The 22,590-nt window shown below is 38.6% G+C and overlaps 4 protein-coding genes across 4 annotated transcripts; 3 read left to right on the top strand and 1 right to left on the bottom strand.

Annotated features, from left to right (window-relative positions):
• The first annotated feature begins 3,865 nt into the window (after positions 1 to 3,865).
• LOC149000300 (transcription factor MYC2-like) lies at positions 3,866 to 6,847 on the top strand. The gene has a single exon (XM_089140583.1). The coding sequence runs from the start codon at positions 4,170 to 4,172 to the stop codon at positions 6,150 to 6,152; it is 1,983 nt and encodes a 660-aa protein (XP_088996709.1). The 5' UTR covers positions 3,866 to 4,169; the 3' UTR covers positions 6,153 to 6,847.
• A 3,285-nt stretch (positions 6,848 to 10,132) lies between these two features.
• LOC149000301 (uncharacterized) lies at positions 10,133 to 10,453 on the bottom strand. The gene has a single exon (XM_089139153.1). It carries the CDS (start codon positions 10,451 to 10,453, stop codon positions 10,133 to 10,135), a length of 321 nt encoding a protein of 106 aa, XP_088995279.1.
• A 3,367-nt stretch (positions 10,454 to 13,820) lies between these two features.
• Positions 13,821 to 15,142, top strand: LOC149000302 (uncharacterized). Its single transcript, XM_089140503.1, has 3 exons — positions 13,821 to 13,884; positions 14,159 to 14,456; positions 14,526 to 15,142. Exons 2-3 carry the CDS (start codon positions 14,171 to 14,173, stop codon positions 14,714 to 14,716), a joined length of 477 nt encoding a protein of 158 aa, XP_088996629.1. The 5' UTR covers positions 13,821 to 13,884; positions 14,159 to 14,170; the 3' UTR covers positions 14,717 to 15,142.
• Positions 15,143 to 18,871: 3,729 nt separating this feature from the next.
• On the top strand, positions 18,872 to 20,864 carry LOC149000303 (protein HAIKU1-like). Its single transcript, XM_089140885.1, has one exon. The coding sequence runs from the start codon at positions 19,411 to 19,413 to the stop codon at positions 20,377 to 20,379; it is 969 nt and encodes a 322-aa protein (XP_088997011.1). The 5' UTR covers positions 18,872 to 19,410; the 3' UTR covers positions 20,380 to 20,864.
• Positions 20,865 to 22,590: the final 1,726 nt, after the last annotated feature.

The following is a 22,590-nucleotide window of genomic DNA, read 5'->3' on the forward strand; positions in this document are numbered from 1 at the left end:
TTTATTCGGATCCTTTTAATTTTTAATTTAGAAATTGTGACTTTTGGTGGGTCTGAAGGGTTGAATTAGGGTTTAAGTAAGAGATTAAGCTAACTAGGGTTAACATTTGGTTTGGCGACTTCTTGTTTCTCTACGTCCGAGGAATTTGAATCTTAAATAGCAACTTGTGGTCCAATCAAGGTTTAGATATTGAATTCTAGGGTATCTTGCTTGGATAGTGCATCTGAATTGTTGGATTCACGCCATGCGGATATTATTAATTCACAGGCACTCAAAACATGATTTGGTTTGTTTAAAAAGCAATTAGTTTTTTCTTTTTTTCTCGCTTCAGTTGATTATATGTGCACATGATTCAACGACAAATACCACAGACGCACCTACCCAAAGAAAGTCCGTTCTAAAGAGTTTAGTAACCGGATAATTATTTCCGGTTAGAGTAAAGTATTAAGCCTTCTTTTATCTTGAAAATGGTTGATAATCTGATTCGAAAACTGGTAATCGGTAATAAAAAATTGGAAATCGAACAAAAAAAATGACAATCAATAATCGAATACTTTATCGAATAAGATTATTATCGAGATATTCGGTAAAGTTCCGAATTTGAATTTAGATGCCTTCTCTAAATTTTCACATGATTGGAATTTGGATATGGATGTGATTTTGCTAATCGGATTCAGATTCAGATATTGATGCATCCGAACCGAATCCAATTTATTTACAGATCTAATTATCGGACACTTTAAACCTTGATCTTACCTTTGAAAAATAAGACCTTTAGTCATGAAGAATGGGATGTCCAACCATATCAATGGTGTGAACTCACCCCCTCCCTGTATATATAATGGATGGACAGAATTCAATTAGTCAAGTTGTTTCAATAAGAATTTAAGATTTTCAAATTATTTTTACAAAGACTAAGACATATGAAGTGTTTAGAGTCTACATCTTCAAAATAATACTCCCAAATAGTATATGTAGTTCATAGAAGTATTAAATTTATATGCATGTGTGTCGCTTATATCTAGACATAAATGGATCATATCTATTTCCATGTATACGTGTAAGGACCATGCTCCCCCATAGGAGGAAGGAAGGAGGAAGCAAACACTCATCTTAAAAGAAGATGGAGAAGGGTGATGTATCAAATGAATATCAATTCAAACTTGAACTTTGAACAACTGCCCAATGATTGTGTTCGATCAAAATATGCTTCACATACATTTGCCATTTCATGAATTATTATTTACTTACCTAACTTAAATTTGCATCTATTTTTCTTTTTACATGTAAAGTCAGAATCATAGAAGGATAAACACATAAGAAGGTAAAAAAAAAAAAAATCCAGAAAGCGTTTGGTAATATTTCTATTTTGAGAGACAAATTCTTATGTAAAACACTTTTCATGTGTTTTTGTGTAGAGGGAAAATGGGTAGACCATTATTTCTTTGGAGGGAGGTGGGCCGCTTGGGGGGGGGGGGGGGGGGGGGGGGGGGGGGGGGGGGGGAAAAGGCAGGGGGGGGGGGGGGCGCGGGGGGGGGGGGGGGGGGGGGGGGGGGGGGAGGGGGGGGGGGGGGAGGGGGGGGGGGGGGGGGGAAAAAAAAAATAGGTGTTAGATAAACTTGTTCTAGAAATATTTCTAATTTGGCCTACGATAAAAAATTTATAGTTTTTAGTAAGAACATAGGGCAAAAGAGTAAGGTAAAGGGGTGTGTGAGTAGGATAGCAGCTCGGGATGGTCTTGAGAAAACTGTAAGTTTTTGTTCAATCAATGGGATATGTCTTACATGTTTTGTAATCTGTTCTTTAGATAATTTTACTCTTTTTTTTTTCTTTTTGGGGAGAACCAAAGTTCGAAGTGTCACAAACATTTTGGGTGTCGGTAGTTGTCAACACCACCGACACGCTAAAATGTTGAAGACATTTCACTGATATTTGGAGTTGTGTCAACCCAAATTTTGCCCCCCAAGGAAGGAGACCAATTAGCAACAATCTAAATTTTCATTCTTTGGTGCAAGGAATCATTAATGGAAGTAATGGTAGATTCAAATTCCTCTCCATGGGCGGATTGATATATGGAAGGTATAGTCATATAGATGGCGAGAATTTACATGGTAATACCTATCATTCTAATAATATTCCTATGCATGGAGTCATGTATGATTCTAATCAATCTCATATTCAAGGAAACCATCAAAATTCTAGTGTGCAACCGTTACAAGGAAACTCTCATGTAGATTGAAGGAGGGTTAGAATGGAAAGAGGAGTTGATGGTGTGAATTTAGAGACACAAATGGAAGATGATATCCATAGTAAGTTAGTAATCCCCAAGTCGACGTTAATGGTTCCCAATAATATTCTCTTCTTACAAGTAGATGTTGAAGATTTGAGCAAAACAAGGCAAGAATGTATGAAGTTATCGTATATATTGCCCACAATTGCCAAATCTCATGCCGGAGACTTGTTTCGGATCATGTCCCATCGACATGGAGATATATTGTCAACATATGGTACCATGGGTAGAACATGCATTTATTTATTAAGAGAGAAATCATGAGTTACTTTACATCGTATATTATCAAACAATGGAACCATGATAAGAAGGGGGGTTGTTTTCACATACAAAAAAAAGTTTGGGATAAAGCTACTTCTTTTGCAAGTACATCAGCTGCCATATTGACGTCTAGAAGAGTATGAGAGAAGATGACTTCATGGAAGTCTCGAGCAAGGTGTTTGATGTCATGAAGGAGAAAACTTACTCTCGATGCCAACTTCGTAGAGTTGGAATTAGTGAGGGTGATAATGCTTAGGCTATACTCTCTACTATGATGCGATGCAAGTTTAAATCCTTTTCCCAACTCAATGCCTTGCGAACAGTCAGGGCCTCTGCTACCATAATTTTTAGCTTCTCACACCCTATTCCAATTTCCAAAGCAGAACAACATGTTACCTACATGATCACAAGCAAGGCCACCATAACCCGAGAGACCTTTATCCTTAAAAACGGATCCATGTACTTAATCCATTGCTCCTCTGGGGTGACCCGCAAAATGAAGATGGCTTTGGTTGGAATGGTTGTATGAATGTCCATACTTAGTTCAAGAGTTGCACGTCGAGCTCTAAAATTGTACTCTTTCAGCGATAGAGAAGTACTTCAAGTGTTTAATCATCGGTTTGTTCTTAAAGAAAAGAACAAACCATTTTAACAAATCCCTACCACTTTGTTCTTAAAAAAAAAAGGAATGCCATAACTATTTCTTACTAAAATTACCATTTGTAACCCTCTAGGGCCGGGACGAGCGGAGACAAACAGAGATCAATCAGATTCAAACTATGGAGTAAATAAAAAAGAGGGTGGGAAGAAACAGGATCACCAAAAAATGACGAGGATTTGGAGGAAAGGCTTAATGGTTTCCCCACCCCACCGATCAGTTTGGAAAGATCTAGAGCATTCCCTGGCAAAAAACCGATTCAGAACCAAACAGCCCTAAGGCCCCTGCAAAGAGCAGTGGAGTGGAGCCTCCTTGCCATAGAATATTTCTTACTAAAATTAGATAACTAATTTTTTGCTAATAAATTTAGTAAATAAGCAATATTAAATGTTTGTATAGTAAAGGAGTGGCATATTTGGTAATTAGGATAACAAATCTACCTAATTTCCTTTTAAAGAGAAGCTCCCGATTTTGAGGAGTGTTTTACTACGGCAGCTTCCACCAGCATTCCGATTAAATCGTCGATGCTTCCAGGAAAATCACTCACTCTGGTTCTCTACAGTGCCTAACCACAAACAGCGTGGGTCCCACACCTCAAATGAGCTTCACATAAACTCCAAATTTAAATGAAACCCAAATCCTCGCCATCCCCCACATTTCTATTTCTTCTCTAAAAGCTCGTCACTCACATTCAGACACTCACTCCATTCTCATCCATCAACAACATTTCTCATCTACTCTACTCTCCTCTCCTTCTTCTCTCACTCCTCCTCCGACCATTTCTCAAAGTGTTCACACTTCACATTAAACACACCTTTCAGGTGAATCACCACCTGAAAGAAGAAGCTTCTGGCTTTCCCACGTTGACCTATAGTTTCTGATTTTCTTTTACACACACCATTGTTGCCAACCTGTTTTCCATTCTCCTCTGCAACACTTCTCTTGTTTACTGTTGGTAGAATGACAGATTATCGGTTACCCACTATGAATACGTGGACAGATGATAATTCTTCGTTGATGGAAGCTTTTATGGTTTCTGATTTAGCTGGGTTTGGTTGGGGTTCTTCATCTTCAGCTCCTACTCTGGTCAATCCACCTGAACCCACCAAAGCCCCAGTTCAATCTCAGAATAATTCCATGTTTCTCAATCAAGAAACGCTTCAGCAGCGTTTGCTAAGCTTAATAGAGGGTGGAGCTCGTGAGAACTGGACTTACGCAATTTTCTGGCAGTCATCTATTGACGGCATTTCTGGAACTTCTTTGCTTGGATGGGGTGATGGGTATTACAAGGGAGAAGAAGATAAGATGAAGCGGAAGATGAGGCAAACGTCGCCGGAGGAGCAGGCGCACCGGAAAAAAGTTCTTCGTGAACTTAATTCGTTGATCTCCGGTATGCCGGCTTGTTCCGACGATGCTGTTGATGAAGAGGTTACTGATACAGAGTGGTTCTTCCTTGTTTCGATGACTCAGTCGTATATGAACGGTGTTGGCCTCCCGGGTCAGGCGTTTTTTTCTTCGTCGCCGGTTTGGCTCGCCGGAAATGAGAGTCTTGCGAACTCATCCTGTGAACGAGCACGACAAGGTCAGGTTTTTGGGTTGCAGACGATGGTTTGTATTCCTGCTGCGAATGGCGTGGTTGAATTAGGCTCGACGGATTGTATTTTCCAGAGCTCGGATCTGATGAACAAAGTTAGGGTTTTGTTCAATTTCGACAATCTTGAAATGGGTTCTTGGCCGTCGGCGCAGACGGACCAAGGTGAGAATGATCCGTCTTCGCTCTGGCTCTCGGATCCATTACCGTCGGTGCTCGAGGTGAAGGACTCTATGAATACAGTCCCTGCTGCTACTGCAACAACCACGACTACAGTTCGTACCAGTGTTCCTGAGATTTCCAAGTCCATCCACTTCGATCACCCTAGCTCGAGTAGCTTTACTGAAAACCCTAGCTCGATAACCATCCAGCAGCAGCAGACGCAGACCCAGGGCCTATTTCCTAGGGAATTGAACTTTTCTGAGTTTGGAATCGAAGGAAGCAGTGCAAGAAACGGAGGGTCGTCGTACAAGCATGAATCTGGTGAGATCTTGAATTTTGGGGAGAGCAAGAGGAGTTCGAGTAGCCCTAATGGTACTCTGTTCTCAAACGGTTCAACCCAGTTTGTTGCAGATGATAAGAAGAAGAAAAGATCTGCAACATCGAGGGGGAGTAACGAAGAAGGCATTCTTTCTTTCGCCTCTGGTGTTGTAGTGCCCTCTACTGGTGTTTTAAAGTCAAGCTGTGGAACTGAAGATTCTGACCATTCTGATTTTGAAGTTTCTGTTCGAGAGGCTGAAAGTAGCAGAGTAGTTGAACCAGAGAAGCGACCTCGGAAGCGTGGAAGGAAACCTGCAAATGGTCGGGAGGAGCCGCTGAACCATGTTGAAGCAGAGAGACAGAGGAGAGAGAAGCTAAACCAGAGATTCTACGCTTTAAGGGCTGTGGTACCTAATGTTTCCAAGATGGACAAAGCTTCCCTTCTTGGTGACGCCATTTCCTACATTGAAGAGCTCAAGAAAAAGCTCAAAAAAGCTGAATCAGACAAGGAGGGACACCAAGCTCAAGTTGATACCCTGAGGAAGGAGATAGCCAGTAAAGAATACAGACCAATCTCAACTGTATCTGATAATGATCTGAAATCCTCAAATCAAGGAAGCAGATTATTGGATATGGAAATTGATGTGAAGATACTGGGCTCGGAAGCCATGATTCGCGTCCAGAGCAATAAGAAGAATCACCCAGCAGCTAAGTTAATGGCTGCTTTGAAGGAGCTGGACCTAGATATTCATTATGCAAGTGTTTCTGTGGTGAAGGACCTGATGATCCAACAAGCAACGGTGAAGATGTCAAGTATGATTTTCAGTCAGGAGCAGCTCAGGAATGTGCTATGTGCTAAAGTTGGCTCTTAATAGCCCATCTCATAACCTCAGCTGTCACCAGAAATTTTTAAAATCCTGGTGGGAAAGCTTTGTATATTGAATCATGGAGCTGAATTCTGAAAAATAGAGCTAGAGTTCATCATATTCAGGGTGGAGGAAGTACTCCAACTGAGTAGAGTAACATGATCAAATGGGCCTTTTTCATGTTCATCTTCTAGAGTTAGTCCAGTGTATATAGATGCTGTTCTACTAGGCTACCTTGTCCATTTAGATATACTAGTCTTGTTAAGTTGTAATGTAAGAGGAAGCTTCCACAGGTGTCTAGTTCAATTACTGAGGCTTGAAATCTCTCTCTTGTAATATTATCCTTACCATTGTAGCGAGTATGAAATCCAACATAAGATTATTTGGAGCTAGAAGCTTGGTTCTGTTGATCTGTGAAACTGATGAACTTGTTTTCTGATACTGGGTTAAATCCAATTTGAAAACATCTGGGCACAACTGTGGTTTTCATTGCTGAATATTCTGATTCACACAAATCCTCTGCAAACCCAATTCAGATTTCACACTCATTGTGGTATGAATGTGTCCAGAAGTATTGTAGTTTTCTCATAATTGGTGGTTCATGCTGCTTCCCTTTTACCTCTCTTTTGGTGAACAAAGTATCTGATAAATGCCGGCTGCACAACTGTGATTTCATTGTGGTTGATCCATGCATTTGAGGCAAAAAATTCTTGCCCAAAGTTGGCCTCTTTTATATAACCTTTCCCTCTGCTACAACCTAAAAATGGTTATGTTTTTGCCTTCTTTTGGTGGAGATGACGATTGAGGCAGAGAGGGGGGGAGAGAGAGAGACCGAGCAACTGCCCTATCAGAGATCTTGCCTTCTACACATGGGCATTGATTGTTTACTTAATGGTGGGTCCTCAGTGTAGGCTTTTTCACCTGAAGATATGCAGATCTAAAGTGGCTAAACATGATAAGGTTCTTTGAACACACAATTTCCTCATTCCTTTCATGTGTTTATTGTTGGACTTAGAGCTCTTTTTTCTTTCTTTTCTTGCACCAGATGCATAACGAGGACAATAATTCAGTCTGGACAGCTGAGGTCATGGAAAGGCATTGATACTGCTGTGGGCCTTCTTGGCCTTGCGAGTTGTTTAAGCAAGGTTGGTTGTCCATTTCTCTTCTAATACTTACTCGTAATATTTAATTTAAACTAAATTTGAAATAGGAGATATTTACACTCATTTCCACTATTATGTTATAAATTACATGACACCTACTCTCAAAATCACAAGTTACCCACAGTTAGTTACATTCAGAGTTCGAAGCGACCCTGCGCCGGCCCGACACGCCGAAAGCGACCGACTTGGAGGGGTTCAATGAAAAACCGCCCTGAGGGATTCCAGTCATGACCCGAAATTTGACGATAACCAATTGAGGCCAAAAACACATTGGGAGGTTATTTTGACCAAAACACACCTAACCAAAGTTTATAATGGCACAGCCGCAAGCGGGCAAAGCGGAAGTTTGGAAAATTCAATAAACTAATGTAAAATGCAAAGAGAATACAAATACACAACACAATAAGAAAGAGAGTACAAAGTTTACAATTCATAACAATTATGTGAGTATGGCTCAGCCACATATGTTGCCGCGGACCGGGGCCCGCCCCCGGGGCGGCGGGGGGCCCCGGCGCCCGAGCTTTTAGAGGCCCTAGCCCTTGGCAAAAGGAACGAAAAATGGCGAAAGCGATATATTCAAGATGAGCGATATCGCGATTTGCGATATGCGACAGGGGCGATATATTGCCGCATATGGTAAATGGGGGAGGTGCACCCCCGAGTCCCGTGCGGCGATATATCGCCGACACATTGAACCCTGGTTACATTGTTAAACGATAGATAAAATTATCTAAATGCCCTTACTCCCATTTCAATCATTTAAAATAATAATGCCGTAGGTGAAGGGATAATCGCTTCACCCATCTACTATCTACTATCTACATCTGTCTTTCTCTAACGGAAACTAGAAGCAAATGCATTTTTCTTTTAGTTCGAACTAGAAGATGGTGGATTAAAAATAAATAAAATAATAAAGTATAGAGAGAGAGAGAGGAGCGCGGTTGTCTTGGTACTCCGCTGGGAAGAGTTGAATTCTTAGAACCAGAGAGAAAGCATCGATGGAAGACTCCGCCATGATCATCTCTTCAAACTCCATTAGTCAATTCCTTCAACTAGGAAGCAGTTCACGCTACACGTTTTCTTCATTCTCCCTCTTTTTTGAAACTCTATATTAGCATTCCTATCCGTGTATTCTAACTTCCATCTCTATTCTTCAAGTCTCAGAGGAAGTTCCTTTACAATGAAATCCATGGCTTATACCCATAAACTTCCCCTTAATCTTCTGTTCTTGTTTGAATTGATCTTCGCATCTGCTTCACAGAGCCGCTATGCCCAACAAACCTTCAGTTTTGATGTCCACCATAGGTTCTCCCATTAGACAAATATTCCCAGTTGATGACTTACTAGCTAGAGAAAGGAACCGTTGATTAGATAGGATCATTTTAAATGACTTAATGGGAGTAAGGACATTTAAGTAATTTTATCCATCATTTAATAATAAAACTTAACTGTGGCCTGTGGGTAACTTGTAATTTTGAAAGTGAGTGTTATGTAATAGTGGGTGATCACTATATTAATTTTTTTTTTTTTTGGTTTGCCAACCCCGGTTTATAAACCGGTGGGTAGAAGATGGGTGAGTCTCCCCGCGTGAATGTTTTGCATCCACAAGGATTCGATACTGGAACCTTGTTTAAGCCCGCTTACCACTGGACCAACCCGTGGATCACTAGTTTTACTTTAAAACCGAGGCCGTGTAAACGCTGAGAAAAATAAAAAGAGGGAGTATTTTATACTTTTTAACCATGATGGTACCAGATGTATTCATATTTTGCTTCTAAACTCCAAAACATGGTGATAGTTACTTGCTCACCACATGGATCGAGGGAATCTTAGTTTTATTCATGGTTAGAGGTAGGTTTCTTTCTTAAATGTGTATTGGAGGCATGTAAGAAGAATACAGTACCCCAACCATTCCGATAGATGATCCACTCTACACAAGCTAGCACCAAAAAACATATAAAATAAAATAAAAAGAAGAAAAAAAAAAAAAAAAAAACCTGCCCAGATAAGTGCGCCACACTTCGCGCCTATTAAGGTTATTTTACAAATATTGTGTGATTGTCCCTTTCCAATAAATAAGGGAAAATACGAACCTTCCAAGGTGTGAGACACAAGTTCAGATCATCATAGTTAGAGGATTACTCTACCCTCATATTTCTTCACCATACATTTTAAAGAAAGTCCATTTCATATCAACTTTGTTATTGCACAGAGGTGGACTTTCTCCAAAAAACTTCAAAGACTTAGAAGTCCCGAACCCCAAAACTAGAAAAACTCGCTAGATATGAAAATGTTGATATCAGGTAGAAAATAATTGACTTTTTAATTAGTTGTAGTGTCATACAGTATAGTGTTTATAGACCATGTGTATACAATAATCCTACTCGTAAAAATACAAGAATACGTATTTTTAATAGGATATTGTTATGATCTTTGCGCTCATAGGTAGAGGATCTTAACTCGTCTGTGCTTACAGCCCAATGCGATAAGGTTAAAATACATATCTCATCATCTAAAACCTAAATACAAAAATGTCAACCCTATTGATGATGTGGATGATCTCACTATTGTCCAATGAGAGACTAACTGTAATCATCATGAATGAAATTTTATTACTTGGTTGGGTTTTTTTTTCCTTAAAGAATTAAAGAAAAATGAGAGGAACCCAAATTCATTCATAAATCCAAATTCACTGATATAGTTGCAATTTTCCATCTGCTCCAATGAAAACATTGGAAGTGGAAAAAAATAAATTAATAAGCAACAAGAAAAGACAATACAAACCAACAAAGTGGAGAAGTCAGAATCTTTTCCCGCCAAGTTTCAAATGGTTGTGCTTTCTTCGGTTATCTCATCATGTTTTCTCTGATTCAGGTTTTCAAAGCTCCAATCCCTTCTCATGCCACCACTCCTTAGCAGTCTTGGCCCATCACGATCCATCACCGCCGCTGAGCTATGAACTCTACGGTGCTTCAATTTTCCGGCATTCTTAATCTTCTCATATCCAGGCGGCGGCGTCAGTTTCCCCGACCAATTCCTCTCGATCAAGAGACAACACAGCTTTAAAGGTGGAACTTCATTTTCATAATCACCTGAATCTGATCTCTTTGATGCCTCATTGATCAAGCACGATAAACGATTCATTTCAATCTTGATGAGTTGATACGACCATGAAAAAAATTCGATTTTCCAGATGATCAGAAGAGAAGACCCAGGTAGAAAAAACTGTGGTTCCAATGTCATCAGCGCTTGAAGTTTAATAGGTGAAAGAAGAGAATGGAGAGACGAGATGGAAAGTTGCAGGGTTTATTGGGAAGCACATAGGGTTGAATCTTTATTCCTTCCTTCAAGTTGGAATTAAGAAATTCCCAGCTGTCCCTCAACAAATCACTATTGATTGATCATTTGATCTTATCAATAGCGGAGTATCAGATCCTAAAAGCTTGCTGAACCAGTTCTATTTTAGGTTATCATACACCATTTTCTCGGCGTTGCTAAAATTGTGTTTTCTAAAATAGATATGGGTTGTCATTGAACTCATCTGATGTTTAATTAATGGCTTCTCTCGAAGAGATATAGTAGCAAACGCCATGGCCAAGATTGCTTTGTTTATTTTGTGTTGAATTTCTTGACCCATTTCCATTTCTTGCTATTTTGGATTTGTAACTCCAACTCTCCAAGCATTGGACTAGTCATTGCATATGAATTTCTCCTACCAAAAACAAAGAAAAAAAAAGTTGCATTAAGCTTGAAAATCACATCTCCATAGATAACTGTTGGAAATGATCATTTTTTTTTTCTTGGTCAGGGGAAATGATCACTTCACCTCCTTATAAAGCTGAAAATGTTTCAAAATACATTTATTAAGCTTGGAAGCTTGTGGGAGGGTTAAGCTAGGTGATTTTTTTAAAACCCTAACTCTATTAGGTTGTGCCAAGTCCAACTAGGTCAAGTACAACAGTCAATCCTAACTCTAGCCTATCCTTAAAACCAACCATAAAATAGTAAAATAATCAATAATTTCATATTTATATCCTAAATTTACCAAAAAAATATCCTATTTGGAGCCACGCCAAGCCAAGTTAAGTACTCAATCGCAATCTAATTTTGATTTGGCCATGATCCATCCTTAGGGTTAGAATTTTGAAACTAAACCCTCTTCAGACTTAGGCGGGCTAAAGCCTCAAGATTAAACTTGCATTGTACTATGTACTATTTAGACATGATAGCTTGTTGACTCATACAGACATAGCGATATGTGGCTACACCAAACACGAACCAAAATTGGGAGTCAATATTCCTTTCCTTGACACCTGCTCCATCACACATTCTGGACATAGTTCATACTTGAATGCTGCAAGGCCGAATCTCTCCTAAATGTATTGAGGGTGTTAATGGGCTAGGTTGGATCGGGCCAGTCGAAATCCAATCCGACCTTAGTGACCTAAAATTCTAAACCCAAACCCTATCCAGCCATACCAACACTTAGGAACCTCAAACACAAACCCTACACGATTTTTTTAAGACTGACTTGTCCTGATCTACCAAGATAGAGCCAGGTAGGGCGAAGATCAGATCCTTTCTAAACCCCCTATGACCACTATCAAAGAGAAGCTTTTTCCTATATCACAGTTCCATGCAAGGATTATTGTTTTGTTTTAAAATTAGGGGAAGCAAAGCACAAGAGTCCAGTCCTGGCAAAGCTTCAAACAAAGAGGCCGGGTTAGCTCTAATTTGCCCTAATCCAACTCTGACTAAAACCAAACAAGAAGAATGGGTTTGTGCTATGGGTTGACCTAAAGGCCAAACCTGAACCCTATTGAACCCTGTTGAACCCTGTTAGGGCTAAATGGCTAATCATTTTGAAACCCAAACTGCCATTTGGGTTGAAGAGTTGGGCCGGGCGTGGGCCAGTGTTTCCTCATCCAACCCCACAATGGAAGTTAAATATATATAGGAATTATCTGCAAAAGCGATTGCTACCAAGGTGTTTCTCTCAAATCGAATGGTACTGGAAAAAAAGACTGGGCAATTTTTCTTGAGTTTGTGACAAGGCAGATTTGCCATTGCTTTGGTTCTTTATGTCTTCGTTAAAATCGCCTTAAAAACCTCATAGCAGTTTCAGGTCTGAATCCCCGTCACATTCTCCACTCTCTCCTCCCTCTCTCCATTACATCCAACCACATTTTCTTCAAACGTATCTCCTCCATTACCTCTCTCTCTCTCTGCAAAACAGGAATGAAGTGGTTAAGAAACAAACCTCAAAGTGTTATCATTTGCCCAGGTATGCTTTTTCCCTCTAGTTTCTCTTTCTTGTACTCTTTACCGTTCCGTCTCTTGGGTTTTCGTTGTCAATGTATTCAAATTTGAAAGTGCCAAAACAACCATATTTTCTGTGACTGTGACGCGTGATGTTCGAACCCTTTCATTTCAATATTTCTAGAAACCTTTGTTTCTTTTTGGGTCTTCTCTCGTTTTATCTCTTATACTTTTAGGTAAATTTTCATGGGTTTGTCTCCTTGCATGGATTGATTGTTTGTGCTTATCTGGGTTTTTTTTAAAATGTCTGCCATATTGATTATATCACTCACAATACTTTTCCCCCACTTTTAACTTAGGTTTTGCTCTCTGAAAGCAGGGGACCTTATGATCAACTGCAGCACAATTTATAATCTGTTTGGTGGCTTTTATCTTAAAATGATAGTAAACTTGGCCATTTGGCTCTGATTTTCAATCTAAGTCTGGGATTTTTAGTTGTTAATGTGGTAGTTCTTGTTTGTTTATAATCAATCCATCGTAATCTAATATGCGAAGATGAAAAGAGTAATTTGTCTGTTCCTGCCCCAACCTCCGCAGATTCAAAGTTCTCCAGGATTGAGCCATATTTGTCAATGCAACCCTGAAATGGAGTTTTAAAATCCTATTTGTATTATATATAGTTCTCGTACTTAAGAGTGTTATTTTCTCAATGATATCAGCCATCTGTTTTATCAACTGCAAATTTTCAAAAAAAGGAAATGGTCCTGAAATCTTCAGTTGGATGTCAATATCATAGGATGATAAGATCAAGTTGATGGTTTACATTTTAATTTCGGGCCTGACATTTTGCAGTTCTTAGGCTCAATTATTATCATAAGAGTCCAGAAAGACAGGAGTCATCTTTGGTCATTTAACATCAGGTGGAAATATTGGGCATCTGAAGAATTGAAATTCTTGAAAATAATAACACTATGGAATTGGAACCTCTGCCTGGATTTGTGCAGTTTGATATCTATTCAGAGTAGTTATCTCTGTATTGGAGACCTAGCCTGCCAGATGGGTTGATTATGTTCACATATTCAACATAGAAGGCAAGAAGCTAACCAATTATGTTGTTTGAGTTATAGTGTGGTCCAAACTAATTGTTATTCTGAAGCTGCTTTTTGGCTTTGAATGATTCTTTTTCTCTTTTTTTTTCCTGCGCTGTTATTAATGTTACAAGGTTCACCCTTTTTTTTTTTCTTTTCTTTCAGATTTTGCTAATGTTTTCTGTTCTTCTGGTGCTAAACCCAGATGCATGATTAGGGTTGCCTCAGGTTGGTAATAGTGTGAAACTTTTTCCTGAAATTTAATATGAAATTTATCCTTTCATTACTGTAAATGAATGTAGCTCATATTCCTATTTTACCTTTTGTGTTTATCACATTTTCCTTTAACCATTGATCAAATTTATTTATTATTTTATATATATTTTTTAACTGGGTGTTTCTTGCAGTTATTGGTAGCCAAGTGCCAAATATAACACCTTCAGTTACCAAACCAATGAACATAACTGTGGTTTTAGCCTAACTATATTGTTTCCTGCTTCAGATATTCCGAATAATGACTAGCCAGGGTGAGAGAAGCTTTATGAATTCAGAAGCTCATCGCTTAAAGAACAGAATGAGACAACAGAGGTACAGGGCTCGCAAACGTGAAGAGAAAGCTAAAAGAAACGGGGAAACAGTTTTACCTGTGGAACTGTTTTTCACGGGTTTGCCATCTGTGACTAATGAATTTCCTTTGTCAAGGAATGATATAACTACCTTAAATCTAGAGGCTGCTGGAGCCAGGGGTGGAACTAGAGCAGTTGAGTTTGGACATGGACATACTGCAAATTTCCAGGAAGGTAAAAGCAGTGGCTTTTCATCTTGATATGTATGACCTTTATATGATAATGGGCAATGTACCTATCCAGGATGTAGTCAAAGTTCTGCAGAGGCTGAATCTTTCAAGGCTAATACCATGATGGGAGAGCAACCACAACAGCAGCACCGCGATCTACAATTCTTTGGGATAGATGCTGAGGATGATGCAGAAATTGCTACTGAAGACCATCAGATTAGTTACTCTCAGGAGGTAATTTCTCTTTTGAAATCTTTACCATGAATACGTCTGATGCTCTCTATTGAAGTAGTTAATATTAGAAAGGATGAGTATTTAGTCCCATGATACTCAGGCTATAGAATGAAGGTTTCTAGAGCATTATCACTGTAAGAAAGGGGAGGAAAATTTTATGAGCAGCAAAGTTTGGATGAATTTTGATCCAGTTTGGATCTTATGTCATGCCTTCTTCTTATCTACAACCAAATCTGGTACAAAGAAAAGCAATTATGCGACAGGCATGAAAGAGCATGCCTAGTCAGATGGGGTTGGTTTTTGTGGAATAGAAGATCTTAAGGCCCCTTACTCACATGTCAAGTTTCAGCCCAAAAGGAGTTAATCATGAGAACAACAAAGCATTGAAATATTAGAGGGGCTACTGGAAAAGTGTATATGAATGCTTGGATTTCTAAGGGACACATAGACATGCATGGGAGGGTAAAGATTGAATTTGGGTCTAGAATTTTACATGTTATCAATTTAAACAATTCCTATAATATCTTCTTTTTCTTTTTGGATGAATAATTTCTTACATGTCCAAGGGTTCAGAATGGCTGAATCACCCTTCCTTGTGGCAAATAAGATGTGCTTGTCCAGAAAACTGTGGATTACTGCAAATTGTTGTTTACAAGATCTGAACCCAAAATTTAATAAACATAACATAGAGCTCCTGCCAGCCAAGCTAATACTCAATACTTCAACATAGGGAATTTTTTTTAAGAATATTGAATTTCAAACAAAATGGGTCAGTTTTGTCCAAATTAATACACAAACCTGATCTTAAGGACAAAATTTGTCCAACCCTGAGTTTTTGGTGAGCTGGTTTGATGGGTTAGTTCCAGCCCTAAAAGATTTGTTTTAAATTTTTTTATATAGTGCTTCATATGGTATCAGGTCATAGGATTTATATTTTGAATAAATTATTTTCAGTGTGGTGCAAACCATCCATCGATCTTTGCTTTTGGACTGTTCAAAGACAGTTATCTTTATTTATGTTTTCTCTCCACAGAAGTTTGATTTGATTTTCAGATAGCGAATTTGTAAATCCTCTTAATCCTCTTAAAGAAGTTAAAATATGTATATGCTTTCCATCTTTTACGTGAAAGTTCCCTTGTCTCTGTTGTCAATTATGCAGATTGTACAGCCTTTGTCTAAAATGCAAAATGAGTATGGTGTGAACAGTCCCATTATGCAAGGGGGTTGTGTGATGAACCCTCTTGATCAAAGACAACATTTAATAGGTCTTAATGATATCATGGCTCGTCGCCTTAAGAATCGAGAACGCCAACGTAGATACCGAGCTCGGAAACGGCTTGAAGTTGATGTGAGTACCTCTGACCTTCTATGCCAATCTACTCCACTGCAATTAGAATCACAAGTGAAACGGAGTATGAATAACTGCCTGCCCAAGAGCATCCATTGCCCACGAGATTGGAAACAAGATGCAAGAAAAGGCCAGGCATCAGAGGGACAGGAAAGAGCATCCGTTGGACTTCCGTTGCCTAATCCAAATGTTGTAAGTGAAGTCCAGGAACAGACTTCTGTTTCAGAAGAGATGGGAGTTCTTAAATTTCTGTCTGAGCAGCCAGTACGTTTTCCCTTGTCGGAAGTTAATGGGGTAAGACAACGCCGGAGAGATTGGAAAGCAGCTGCTAGAAATAAGGTGGACTGAAAGAATTCTGGTCAGGTCTGTTCTGTTGCTGGTGGCTCTTTTGCAATGATTTGTTGGCTGTCAGATCTCACATATATATTTCCTGGTTATGGTAAAATTGGCCATGTACTAAAAGCATTGAAGATCTTCAAAATATGCAATGACTCGGCCAAGAAACCTTCTATGGAGGCTGTGGGTAAGTCTGTTGACATGTTTGAAGTATAATTATATATATAGGCCCCTTTTGTCTGCATGTGAAATGGTGGCATAGCTTTTCATCAAAGTAGGTATTTTCATTTTCACATTCACAACCCATGTTCACTATATATATGGATCTTAGTTGATAGATTTTATAAATAGGAAATGATGTTTATGTATACATGCTCTATCCTCTTTTTGTTTTTATAAGTTCATTCATCTTCATAACTTTCTGGTTGAAATATTAGGCGCCGGTCGTGTGTGGGTGGATGTATGGTTTATCAGTAGTAGGTATTCTACTAGTGTTTTGTTCAGATAAGATTGAGTTGTTTTTGCATATGCAATGCTTAGATATCACGCAAATTGCTGTTTTCAGTCTGTTTGTGTCTTTCTTGTCCTAACTTTTGTCTCTTTGACTTGCAGATATAGTGTAGAGCAGAAACATACACAGATCAACTATTAACTATTTGGTCACCTTGGACTGTATACATGAGATAGTAGAACAGCATTAATTTCTTTTGTGTTTGGAGAATAGTTGTTACAAATGACCAGAAAATGTAGGAAATTCTACAATCTAAAAAATTCCCAGAAAGGTAGGAACCCCATTCTGTGGAGGACATTGCATGGCTGTTAAATGTAACTATATACCAGAACTGTATGATGCAATTTAGTGACGAACTCTGGAATTTGTTTCCAATATAGTTGTAATATTGGTTTTGTTTCTCCTGGTAACACTTGTAATATTGTTTGCATGACCATACAATGGAAGGGGGGGGGGGGGGTTTGAATCATTACTGGGAATTTTTTTTTTTTCCATTTTCATTTTCTTCTGGATATGTTGGTATGGTATATTGGTTTTGCTCCTTAATAATAGCTTCTTGGTACTGATAAGGGGTAATAAAGTCCAAGACCCTATTTTTTTATAATGAATTTTAAGGGTAAAATATGTCTGATACCATCGATATCTACTATATCTATGTCAATGATACCTGTTCTCATTTTGTGAACTAAAATCATGCCCTAGATGGATTCCCTCTTCATGAAAGAAATAAAGATCCTTGGAGTAGGGGAATGTAAGCCATTGACAGGGTATAGGGTATTTTTGTCAAAATAAAATGGCTGTGTTTTAATTGGTTTTTTTTTTGGATTTCATAAGGAAGGTAAATGTAAAATTCCAATTTTTTTAATTGAAAATATAAACTCCATGTCCCTACAAAATGACTTTAATGTCCAATGTTGTCCAAATGTTGAAACTTTCAAAAAAGCATATTTGCATGAGGTTAATGCATATCCTAAAGTTAGGCTTTTGGCAATCATTTCATGAAACCTTGATTTTATGGTCTATATACATTAGGTTTTGACTCTAGTTGTTTGAGGAAATATCAAATTGATTACGAGACATCTTATAAATAAATGTAAAAAAGGTTGAGAAGAGAATTTCCACTATCATAATCTTCGGAATAATAGTCTCGGGTGGAAAAAGACGGAAGTCTTACCATCCCACTAAAAGTGAGTTAAAAAATTATCATTAGACGAATTTAGAGAAGATGTTTTGAAACTATTTCACCATGCCTAAAATGCTTGACTCTATTGAGTTTTTAGAAACTTAAATCTCAAATTATTCGAATAATCATCATGTCACCTATCATAGTTTCTACGACAAAATTTTTAACGTTGTAAAAGTAAATTATTGTTATATCATTATCAAAATATGTCATTGTTTTATTAAAAAAAAATTTAAAGAAAATTTAAAGATTAAATTATCTGATACGAGAAGAAAATTCTTTAATATTTTAATCCCTGAAAGAAAATTCTTTTTCCTCTCCAGTTTAATTGACCATGGTGATAAAACAGTGATCAAGTTGAAAAAATTCCTGGTCTACACTTGTATCATTTGTAAGTTGAACCAAAAAATTTCAAATGGTTGAATCCAAAGAACTCATTTTTCAACTGAACCAGTTAGACCAGAATTGGTCGTTACGCGGTTTTCTCGATTATTTATTTTTATTATTTTATTTTCAAATCGTTAGCTCGAGATTCATAACCGTTCGATTAGAATCTTGGCCAGCAGGAAACCCACGCCAGCGTGTTACAGGCAAAATGCTATTGGTCTGTCGAGGCTTGCGGCCGTGATTGATGAGCGATGAAAATGATACTGGACCCCACCTTAGACTTCTCCCAATAATTCAGATTCCAATCCAGTGGTGGTGACTAAGAAGGTTCTACAGAAAATCGACGTAAACCCGTTCTACCGAAAAATTCCTTCTTGACCAACTTGTGTTAACCATTTGGCGGTTTTTGGAGCTTGACACCTCTACGTTATTCGCGGCTGATCTGAATCTAGGGTTTTTTTATTTTATTTTTTCAAACTTCAATTCCTTCAATTCATGGATGTTAATTATGGATCGGAGACTTTTCATCAGTAATACAGTCGCTGAAGGTCAAAGTAAACTTTCTGAGTTTTATTGGCGTTTTTTGTTGCAGCGTGTGAACGCAGGGGAAGAAAAGGATTCTAGGGTTCCAGTTATTATTCGATTCTGGATCTACTTGAACTGATTGTGGTCCAATTGAGTTATCTACTCGGAGAAACTCAGCTTTTTGGTGTATTCACACGGAGAGGAAGGATGTTTTGAGCTTCCTGAAAGATTGCTCGAAGCATGAAAAGGGTATGCTTTCTGTCTTGAATTTGCTGTAGGGTTTATGTGGATTAGTGGTGTTAGAATCTTTTGGTGTTTTGGCGTTTCGGTTTCTGAAGTTTTGGGAGTGGTTTAGTGCTGGGAATGATTTAGTGTTGGGGAAAAAATTGTACTTTTTTGGGTTTTTCTGGAAGTTAGGTCAGGGATTATTGGGGATGGAGAATTCGAATTTCTCGAGGAATAGGCATGGGGAGCATCTGGGTGTCAACAAAATGGGGAAGAACATCAAGAAGAGTCCTTTGCATCAACCAAATTTTGCAAACGCAAAGCCACAGCCACAACCTCAGGTTTACAACATAAGCAAGAACGATTTTCGGAGTATCGTTCAACAGTTGACTGGCTCTCCTTCGCAAGACCCTTCACCAAGACCACCGAATCCATCGAAAAGTATGCGGTTGCAGAAGATCCGTCCACCTCCGTTGACGCCAATCTATCGACCTCCGATTCATCCTCCTGCACCTGCTTCGTTTAATAACAGTTTTGTGAGACCTGGTCCGATAGGTCAACCGTCGGTGTCTCAAATGCCGTCAGTTGCACCTGGTGACCAAGTTTGGGCTGCGAACACTGCGGAGTCTCCAATATCGGCGTACATGAGATACCTTCAGACCTCTATGCTTGACTCAAGTCCAAGGCAACCACAACAATTTCAGCCTCAGCTTCAAGCTCCACCAGGTCATCCTCAGGCACAAGCATATCAATTTCAAGCTCAAGCTCAAGCTCAAGCTCGGTTACAAGGTCAAGGGCCAATTCATCCCTCGTCCTCTGGTATACTTCCTACGCCGCCACAGCCGACATACCAATACCCAGGAGCTCCTGCTTTCCCTTCTCCACGAGGGAACGCAGGTGCGCTTTTGCCTTCTCCGACTTCGCAGTTCCTATTGCCGTCTCCAAGCTTTTTTTCGAATCTGTTGTCGCCTACTGCTAGGTCTCCTCGGTCTTCTTATCCTTTAATTTCGCCTACTTTTCAGTACCCTCCACCATTGACTCCTAATTTTGCATACTCTCCTTCGCAGTCGGGGATTTTGGGTCCTGGGCCGCAACAACCGCCGCCGTCTCCTGGCATTTTTTTCCCACCTTCCCCTGGGTTTTTCTCCTCTCCAAGTCCTAGATGGAGAGATCAATAATCCTTGACTGGCACTTGTTCAAAGTACCAATCTTGACGATGTCTGGGAGTTTCTCCTCTTTGTCTGGGAAATGTAACATATGCCAGTATGAGGAGTCTAAAAGAATTTCTACCCCTTTCTTATTTTCTTTTTTGTTCTTTCTATTCCCATTCTATACCTGCTTCTCAATTTGGAGCTGTAACAATTGCATTTTGTTTTGTTAACCTGGAGAACTAGTAATTTAGGTTGACCGATTGTAATAGATTGGAGCTATTGGATAGTGCAGCGACAGGAAAGGAGTTAGGACCATAGATATCAAAATTACTCTGTATCTTACCTTGCTGATGTATTCTTGTAACTCTGTGAATTAAGTATTGTTAGTTCAGAGGTTTTAATTTTTTTTTTTCTTCTTTCAGATCAGCTGAAATTAGTTGTTTAGCTTTTAATAATTTGCAACTTGTATGAAGTTTGTAACTCTGTGAATGAAGAACTTGTTAGTTTGGAAATTTTCAAGTTTCTTTTTTTTTTAATCAGCTCAACTTGGTTGTTTAGCTCTTGGTAATGAACAACTTGGTAATGTGCTAATTCTATGATGCTTGTTCAACTGATGGATGGGTTGTTGTTTACACTAATTTAAATTAGGGAACCTGGGGCAGAATCGTGGAAGCATCTTCTATTTAATGGACTGGGGCGTTGATCAACTTTTATGGGTGATATTGTCATGGGGATCCTTGTGCACTAATATTGGAAGGTGTAGCATGAAATAGTATCAGATACAGCTGTTACAAACATCCATTGTGTATGTGTCAGAGTCAGAGGTTACATTGTGAATGCATTCCTGTATTTCTGAAGGATGTAGTAGGGATTGCACGAGGCTCCTGCTATTGCGAGGTCCGGTGAGGGTCCTTATGCATGCAGCCTTACCTCTGCTTTCTGGAAAAGGCTGTTTATGAATTCAATCTCGTGACCAGTTGGTCAAATGAGCAATCTTACCATTGCACAAATTCTCACCCTTATGTCATTGTAATTCTGTGGAACATTGTTAATTTGGAAACTTTCAAGCTTTTCTATGGAGTTGGTTGTTTCGCTTTTGACAATATGCTCCTTGTATGATGCTTGAGCGTATTGAAGTATGAATTGGCAGTTGTGCCAATCTACTTTCTGGAATTCCAGGGGGAAAAAAATAAAATAAGGATGCATCTTCTGTATAATGTACTGTAGTGTTGCTTAATTTTTAATTAGTGATATTGTCATGAAGGTCTGAGCTTGCTACTATTGGATGGTGTAAGCTTGAAATCATATCATAAAATGTTGTTACAGATGTGCATCCATATCTCTGTCAAAGTCGGAGGTATGTCTTCTGGATCCTGTGGTCAGAATTTTGCCTCCACCTGGACTTTCTTTTCTATATTTGTGTATATGTTAACGATTTAACTACTAGCCACTGTACCATGACATCATATAACTGGTCTCGTGCTACTTTCACTGAATATCATCTGAAATTCTGATCCCTTGATTGAATATTTAAACTACTCTGAAGGAGATGGTAGTAACTTACTAACTTAGATGGTTTGCAAAGCAAAGTTAGAATGTAAAACCAAAGAATAATCTGCAATTTGCCATGTTAATGTGTCATCTGCCAATTTTAGGTATCTTGTTGAACTTGCAAAGTAATGCTGGTTCGCCATGCTTTTCATGCAATATATTTTTGGACGTACTAAAAGAAGTTATTTGAATGACTGCTCTCTAGTTTTTCTAATGCTTGCTTGTAGTATGGAGTGTCTTGAGGATTTTTTACTTTGCTTTTACACTCTTAATCTGATTCATGTGTCATTTGTAAGGGGAAATCATTATTTTTTAGATGTTGGATCAGAATTTAACTTGATTTGTTTTTCTCATTTTACGTATTGCTTTCCATATATATATATATATATATATATATATATATATATATATATATATATTTTGTGTGTGGGTGAGGGAACTGGGAGGAGGTTGTGGTGGTCTTCCATTGGAATAGTCCTGCCTGTAATTGTGAGAGTGTGTTTGTGGCTTAAAGTGTGTGGTAATGCAACTCTGGCAAACAGAATCACATGAAAAAATTTAAATAAATTCTTGTCTAGTGAGGTAATTGCTTTAGATACCCTGTTGTAATATAGGTAAATGGGTGTTTTTTCATTTTTTATCATTGGGGATATTTGTATACTTGTATCCATTCTTGTAACTATTTTA

This window comes from Hakea prostrata, chromosome 11 (genome assembly GCF_041222555.1).
Source record: "Hakea prostrata isolate BN-2017 chromosome 11, UWA_Hpros_2, whole genome shotgun sequence".
In the NCBI taxonomy this organism is placed as follows: domain Eukaryota; kingdom Viridiplantae; phylum Streptophyta; class Magnoliopsida; order Proteales; family Proteaceae; genus Hakea; species Hakea prostrata.